The sequence below is a fragment of the Micropterus dolomieu genome, linkage group LG12, assembly GCF_021292245.1.
Source record: "Micropterus dolomieu isolate WLL.071019.BEF.003 ecotype Adirondacks linkage group LG12, ASM2129224v1, whole genome shotgun sequence".
Taxonomy (NCBI): domain Eukaryota; kingdom Metazoa; phylum Chordata; class Actinopteri; order Centrarchiformes; family Centrarchidae; genus Micropterus; species Micropterus dolomieu.
This window is the reverse complement of record NC_060161.1, coordinates 23,827,171-23,835,126: the sequence shown is the minus strand read 5'-3', so window position 1 is coordinate 23,835,126 and position 7,956 is coordinate 23,827,171. Positions and strand designations below refer to the sequence as shown.

Sequence of the window (7,956 nt, the reverse complement as noted above, 5' to 3'; positions counted from 1 at the left end):
TGTGTGTGTGTGTGTGTGTGTGTGTGTGTGTGTGTGTGTGTGTGTGTGCGCGCGCACACAGACAGTATCTCACAAAAGTGAGTACACATGATTGTATCTTTTCATGTGACAACACTGAAGAAATGACACTTTGTTACAATGTAAAGCAGTGAGAGTACAGCTTGTATAACAGTGTACATTTGACCCCTAAAAATAACACATCGCACTGCCATTATTGTCTAAACCGCTGCAGAGTGTCATTTCTTCAATGTTGTCACATAAAAAGATACAATCAATTTTTTACAAAAATGTGAGATAATATCTTCTGTGAGATAATATGTGTGTATATATAGAAAGAGAGTGAGAGAAACATTTACATCCCCAGAGTCCAGCATGAATTCGACCCTCTCCACTTTCTAGCAGCAAAGTGGGACACAACCTCCAAAACACTACAGCTCTCTACAGCCACTCAGACATCCACTTATGTTGCTGATGAAAGCTTTCCTCAAAGCTGATTGCCACCAAAAACACCCAGATTTTTCAAAAGGAGAATTATTATTTAAACGTTTTCTGAAAATAACGAGTCTCACAGCTCCACCTGTCTGCTTTCTGCATCCATGTACTTAAACGGGTTTTCCTGCAATGAGAGGGAAAATGCTGATTTCCAATTATTACGTATCAAGTAATTAATGTTTCATTCTGTCACCAACAATCAGGATCCTAACAAACTTTGTCTCTGATAGAAGAATTAGTAAAAGGTCACTTTCATCGGCCACATTTACAAGCATGCCAGTCACCAAATCATAAAGCTGTGATGACAGTAATGTGAATAGATGTGGAGGAAATATACTGTATAAGAATGGGCAATATGGGTGTTATCCTAAATCATGAAATAGCATAACCGAATTATAATGGATCAATTAAACAGACTGAAATTAATATTTTTGACCACTGAAACACTAAATGAAATATCTAACAACAAATTAAATATGAATCAAATATTGCTACAAATCAGTACACAGTTGGAAGCACGGTCAATTTAAGGTGTGTCGAGGACTCAAATTTTGTGTGAGATTAATGAGCATTTTAAACAATCTGTTGCTTTATAGTGGGGCTGAGCGAGTACTCAGTTGAAACGAGTATTTGGTACAGATAATGTAGGCTACGTTTTACGAGTATCATCAGTAAAATGTGTCAATGTCTGATTTCTAATAAACTCTAAATATAGGAACCTTTTAAAAATAAAAGTTCTCTTACTATTGTAATCAAAAACGTCTGATCAACATAAACCAATTTCAGGCTTAAATAACGTCTGATCGGCCCCGCCCACATCCAGACTAAGTCCCGCCCATTGATAATTTGGCTACAGACACGGATCATTTAATTTGATGAACAGATACAGATGGAAGTGTTTTCACTCAGGTCTACTTAGTCCTACTCAGTCCGCAATTTTACTGTTTAGCTTCGCTCTCATAATGCCAGTTCGTCCGCAGTAGGCGGCTGTTTTCAGTGAAAACTCTGTAAAAACCCACTCTACACTACTTGCTCAGCACCAAACACCAAACAAAAAAATTTAGCAACTAGCTGGGATAAAGTGGACCAGATGAATGTTGCTCCAAAACAGCTGGATGTGTAAATAATCAACTAACAAGTTCACCATATCAACTAAAAGGTTCAGTGCCAAATCCCAAAAAAACTGCAGGTTTAAAAAAAGTTTTGTCTGAAAAGACGTGGGCCAAAAACAAGCAGTGTATGTATGCAGCTGAAGATTCGCTGCCTTTAGTAGAATAAGACGGTTGTATTTTCTAAACATCAAACTTCAGAAGCATATTTGAAGAAAACCCTGAGCTGCTGAGTTATTTTTAATTTTGCAGGTGCTATACTTTCCTTTTCCAATAACTTCTCTTGTTAAATAAATAAACAGCCCTTTGTACTTATTCAGGCGAACATCTGTGGGAGGCACACTCTCACATATTCCAATAGAAGATGCAGTCACGCCCCAGCCTGCACAGAAACATCTGCACAGATAACGCTTTTGCTTTATGTGACAAACAGAAATATGTCCTGGCGCTGTATCCATTAGCTGTTGCTGTTTTGAGTCACCAAGCGTGAAACGTGAGCTCGGAAATTACCGTTCTATCCTGCTCCTGTCATCTCTCCTCTACTCCACGCATCCCCTCCTTCCCTCACACACACAAACGCACACACACACACACACACACACACACACACACACACACACACACACACACACACACACAGATGTGAACATCCATCTCCTGATTGTCTCATGTTGTCCTCTTTTTCCGTTCTCTTTCTCCACAGCAACCCAACATCAAGCAGAAGTTTGTGGCCTTGCTGAAAAGGTTTAAAGTCACGGATGAGGTGAGTGCTTTTGACCTCCTGGTATCACTTGTATCACACATCCACACTTCCTCTTCATGTGCGAGGTTTAGAGTGTGTATGCGCTTCAGAGGCGTTGGCTGAAGTCAACATGTATTTGAGTATTTGGCTTTAAAGACACAGAAAGGTGCGTGGGAGAGATTCAGCTGGCAGAAACAGTAAACACTGTTGATTTAAAAATACAACATAACCGTAAATGTGTGTGTGTGTGTGTGTGTGTGTGTGTGTGTGTGTTTAAAATGTGTTTATGTGCTTCTGGAGTGATTCCACCAAAATGTGTTTGATCTCACACCGTTAGCAATTATTTCCTTTGTGTTTTGCTAAATCATGTATTTATTAGTTCAGTATTTTTTTTTCCTTTGTTCTCCTGTCACATCAATTATTTCTATTATCTGGTGTTCTGCTCTTGTGTGTGTATGTGTATATACAGCCACATGTAACAGATCCACATTAAATACTGTTTTTGAGTCATGGTTATTATAAAGTTGTAACCAGAGCAATACTATCATCTGGTTAGACTTGAGTGTGGAACTGAAACCGACTCCATGACAACTGAGAAAAGTCCATTTGCTGATTAAGATCAATATTATTTTGTCAAGCTGTCGTTGCCAAGGTCAGACTCAAATGTGATCCAGATTTGTACAAGCCTAAAATGAATGCTGAAGGTGATTTATTGTATATAAATGTTAGCTTACATAAAGGAGAATGATCCCAATCAGGTTCACACCGTGAGGTAAACAGAGTCTAAATTAAACAAAGATAAAACAGGGCATTGGTACTGGATCAACATCTCTCCTCTTTACGGGAAGTTATTGCCGCTCAGTTAAAGTAGACGCTTGTTATAGCTTCTGTACGTGTGAACAGAACTGATCAAAACTGCGTGGCCAGTTTTTCCCTGCGCATGTGTCTGTTGGTCACTTGTCTCCTCTCTCGTCCAGGTCGGTTTTGGCCTGGAGCATGTGTCGAGGGAGCAGATCCAGGAGGTGGAGGAGGACCTGGACGAGCTCTACGACAGTCTAGAGATGTACAACCCCAGCGACAGCGGGCCAGAGATGGAGGAGACCGACAGCATCCTCAGCACACCCAAGCCTAAGCTAAGGTAACCGCACAGACATAATATCACCAGCCACACACCTACAATACATCACAGATACCTACCAACACACACACACACACACACACACACACACACACACACACACACACACACACACACACACACACACACACACACTATGGTTCTGCATGCTTGACACAAGCAGTACAAACATTTATAGGTCTCACAGTTCTACATTGGCAATTCAGAGCCTCCTCTGTTGGTGAAAACTGCTCATTGCAGTCAGATATTGAAGTTTATTTGAGGTTTGCATGGACCAGAAGTGGGTCAGTTGACTTTCAATCCTATTTTTTCTAACTTTGAAAATGAAAACCAAAACCTCAGAATTAAAAAAAACATAAAAAATATATATTATATAAGATTCCGCATATTTTTTTAAGTGTGTGTGTGTATATATATATATAGTCAGATTCCTAAAGTGAAATTTTAATCAGTGAGCCTTAAACTCACAGCTAGGGGGTCCTGTGATCCTCATCATTATTTATTTAAAAGGCTGAAAGAGTAAAAAATCAAAAACCTTGTTCTTAGGAGGTCAATAACATATTTCAAACGGAGTCACAGAGGAGCAGATAGATGATTTTTAAAAAGTTTTCCAAACTTATTTTTTGTCCTTTCTTGTGATTGTGTCTTGTGTACTTTCTATTTTGATTTGGACTAATCTTGTACGGCCCTGTATGTTTTTTTTTCTGATCTTATTAGCCTCAAAATATTATAAAGCACACAAACTGAAAGGTGACTCTGTAACTGGTTATTATGTAGTGAAACTTGGACTCATAACATACTGATGAGCTTCTCTGTGGATGTTTGTTTTAGAAACCACTAATAAAAGATAAAGGCCTTTTTCACATGTCACAGTAGGAAAAGCACAGACTAAATAATGCTTCAGGTTCAGGGTTGAAATGTAAGCTGTGAAAAAGGCCTGATACAAAAAACTGCTTGTAAAAAGTTTGCTTATATTTCTGTGTCTGTGTGTTCAGGCCGTTCTTTGAGGGGATGTCCCAGTCCAGCTCGCAGACGGAGATTGGCAGTCTGAACAGCAAAGGCAGCCTGGGCAGAGACCCTTTCAGCCTGGTGAGTAACTCCGTTCCTGGATGAAGCAGCAGCGTCAGCGGGAATTTCACCTATATGAGCTGAGAGGCGTTCAAGAAAACCTGAACTGTGTTTTTTCACCCTCCACATCGCTGATTGCAGTAGATCGTTATTGTCCCCAAAAGGCAACAGGACCTCATTTAAACTCAGAAGATACGTGTTACAGGTGCAATACACACTTATGACTAAATAAAAGTAATCAGTAGTGTTAAGCTGTAAAACCTGAAAGATTTTTTTATAGATGAATTGATTAACAGTGTAGAAAGATAAAAGACATACAAGATTACATATTCAGTTTGTACAAGAGAATTTCTGGATAAAGTTTCCTCTTTAGGCCATTAAAAAGTAAATAGTAATTGTAGGCATTTTACACTGAACCAAACTTTCACACTTGCAGTTTACACATGGCACTAAACAGCATACAGGAACAGAAAACAGTGCAAGAATACACCATAAAATGAAGCAACACAAGCTTGAAAACAACATGCGGCTCTGCATTGATGTGGTGAATACCCTGAACCCGAAGCCCATGAACGTCGCCCAGCGGGGGAGCAGTGTGCAAATATACAGAAATGTTTCCTTAACAGAGCAGAAATCCAAAAGCTCTTTGACGGTCGCCATCTGCTCAATAAAAAGTGTGTTTAATCTCGCCGAGCTGAATGGATTTCACTCAGTGTCTCTCTGCTGCAGTTCCTCCTTTCAGAGTAAAACTGTAATGAGGGCTGTAGTGTTGTGACTAGTGTCTGCACGCTTCCTAAAAACATGTTTTCATTTCAGTAAATAGTTTTAAATACAAATTATTAGTATGATGTAAACTGGAACACCATTTGTTGCGTAAAATAGCAGAGAAAACTAATATGTTCTGGACATCACTGCTAGCTTATTGGGATGTTTCTTGTCGTCCAGTTGCTGCATAATGTCTTATGTTCCTTGTATTTACTTAATCTCATGTCCCATTAAGCCTGTAGACTGACTGTCTCTCCCTTGTCCTCTCAGCAGGGGGAGCAGCTTCCTCTAGAGAAGATGAAACCCTCCCGCAGCCGCAACCTGGAGGAAGCCCTGTCTGAGACCGACACACTGGTACGACTCTCATTGTGTGTGTGTGTGTGTGTGTGTGTGTGTGTGTGTGTGTTTGAAGGACAGAGAATGAATGGTGTGTCGGGATCTTTGTTAATATCACTCCAAGTGGGGATTCGCTGCCATCTGTGCAGTAAGTGAGACCGATTGAGAGAACAGAAGTGAGGGAGAAACAAAGAGTGATGGAGTGGAGATGATGGCTTTAGGACTGCCACTATCTCCTTTTTCTGACACTGACAGTCTGTGTGTGTGTGTGTGTGTGTGTGTGTAGGAGCTAACAGATCAGGAGCTGTTTGCCGAAGTGGGCCCCTGCATCATGGTGTCAGTGGCAGAGAAACCCCGTACACCCATGAAGAGCAGCAAAAATGAAACCCAGGCCATGCCATCACCAAGGTAAGGAGTCACTACATTATGTATGTATGAAGAGAGACAGACCACTAGCTTTGTGTAGAGTTGTGCGTGCATGTTGCGAGACCTTTGAATCATTTTTCACTATTGATGAACCACACAAAGAATAATATACAGGCGAGTAGAGCAGAGAGTAAAGGATCAACACTAAGCCTCAGTTTAGCTGTAAATGTAAAGTGTGATGCTGCTTTCAGACCAAACGCGAATTTAATCCTCGCAACGCTTTCCTCGCGCGAGTACATTCGCTGCAAGTATTCACACACAACGCGAGAAGGCCTGCCATAAAATCGCAGCTCTACGCGTCTTTGCATTGACTTTGTATGTAAACTCACCGCCCCGAATCGCTTCGCTTGAGTTCTGAAAGCACAGTTAGTTACACTGACTAATGAGCAGAGACTGCAGCTCCTCAAGATTAAAGTGGAGCTATCGTGTATAACAACCCACCCAAACTTCTCGCAAGATGCACGCACAACTCCGCACAAAGCTGGTGGTCTGTCTCTCTTCCTCTTCTACCATAAACACACACACTTTACCAAACAATTTATTAAAATCTTCACATGTTTATTTACAGCATTATAAGTTGATATTTATATCGTAACAGACAGTATATTAACTTATTGTGAGAAAACCAGTAGTTCATAACGTAAACAAAGTTTCATAACGGCTCTGCGAAGCTTGGACTGTGAGATTGGGAGTCGAATCAGGCTCCCCCCGCGTAAACACACATGATTCGACCATCAGGCGACTGTAGGCAAGACCTGACAATTCTGATTCGACTATTTAAATTGTTAGTTGGGGACAGCCCGACATAATTTTGGGGAATGAAGAGAAGTTCTTTCAGAAGCACTGCACATAGCAAATCAGTCACACCTGTGGGTACGATATCACACTCTTCACATAAATGTGTGACGCACACCCACACACCTTCTTTCTACTGGGCGGGAAGGAAAAACACCTTGACCGCAGAGTGACAATAAGGCTTTACAGGTTCATTGATAAAACCATGACTAGGAGCATTTGTGATCGGTGCTGTCAGGTGAACAGTGACGTCGATCTCTGGTGCCAGTATAGATCAGCCACATACGTACGTGATGCAAGTTGTAAAAAGACAGCGAGCTGTGTTTGGTTGCTGTCCAACACTTAGTCTGCCGTGTCGTTCAACCAAGAATTTACAGCGAGACAGCGAGCGAGAAGAAAAGAATATTGTGCAACTTAATATGTTGGTGACTCATGTCTGTGTCGTCGTCCCCCCCAGGTTGGACGGAGGCCACACCCCCAGACAGAAGCGCATCAGCACCCCCATGAAGGAGAGACAGCTGTCCAAACCTCTGAGTGAACGGACCAACAGCTCGGACTCGGAGAGATCCCCGGAGCTGGGACACAGCACACCTGTAAGTTAGCTTTTTAATGAAGGGACTTGCATTCTTTCCGGGATATCATCCCAAGCTCCAGCATCAGAAAAACCTTGCATACAGAAATAAATCATCGTGTTGCTGTAGTCGCACAGAGGGATTTACTCTTTTTAAAAAGAACAGCTACCATTGTTCTGAGTCCCCCTCCACACGCTCGCTTCTTATGTTTTCCCAAAGTAAAGAATACAAATGCATCCTGATAATCTCCGACTCGCCTTGAGCTCAGAAAAAATAAATTATGTATGTGCTGATGAGTCATCTGCAGAGTAAATAAAGTGTTGCTGTAGGGGGGTTTATGTACTTTGCTGTGTGTGTGTGTGTGTGTGTAGCTCCTGAGGAAGGTGGTGTACGACCAGCTGAACCAGATTCTGTTGTCGGACTCTGCGCTCCCCGAAAGTCTGATCTTGGTCAACTGCACTGACTGGCAGGGGCAGGTAAGGCTGTGTGTGTGTGTGTGTGTGTGTGTGTGTG

General features: G+C 41.5%; 1 protein-coding gene across 1 annotated transcript in view; it reads left to right on the top strand.

The window, feature by feature from the left end:
- Positions 1 to 7,956, top strand: part of LOC123979846 (phosphofurin acidic cluster sorting protein 1) — a 39,486-nt gene that overhangs the window by 22,810 nt on the left and 8,720 nt on the right. Inside the window, exons 3-9 of the mRNA XM_046063957.1 lie at positions 2,305 to 2,364; positions 3,321 to 3,481; positions 4,477 to 4,570; positions 5,585 to 5,668; positions 5,937 to 6,058; positions 7,329 to 7,464; positions 7,815 to 7,927. Coding sequence (XP_045919913.1) covers positions 2,305 to 2,364; positions 3,321 to 3,481; positions 4,477 to 4,570; positions 5,585 to 5,668; positions 5,937 to 6,058; positions 7,329 to 7,464; positions 7,815 to 7,927 — 770 coding nt within the window. The remainder of the gene's footprint in view (positions 1 to 2,304; positions 2,365 to 3,320; positions 3,482 to 4,476; positions 4,571 to 5,584; positions 5,669 to 5,936; positions 6,059 to 7,328; positions 7,465 to 7,814; positions 7,928 to 7,956) is intronic.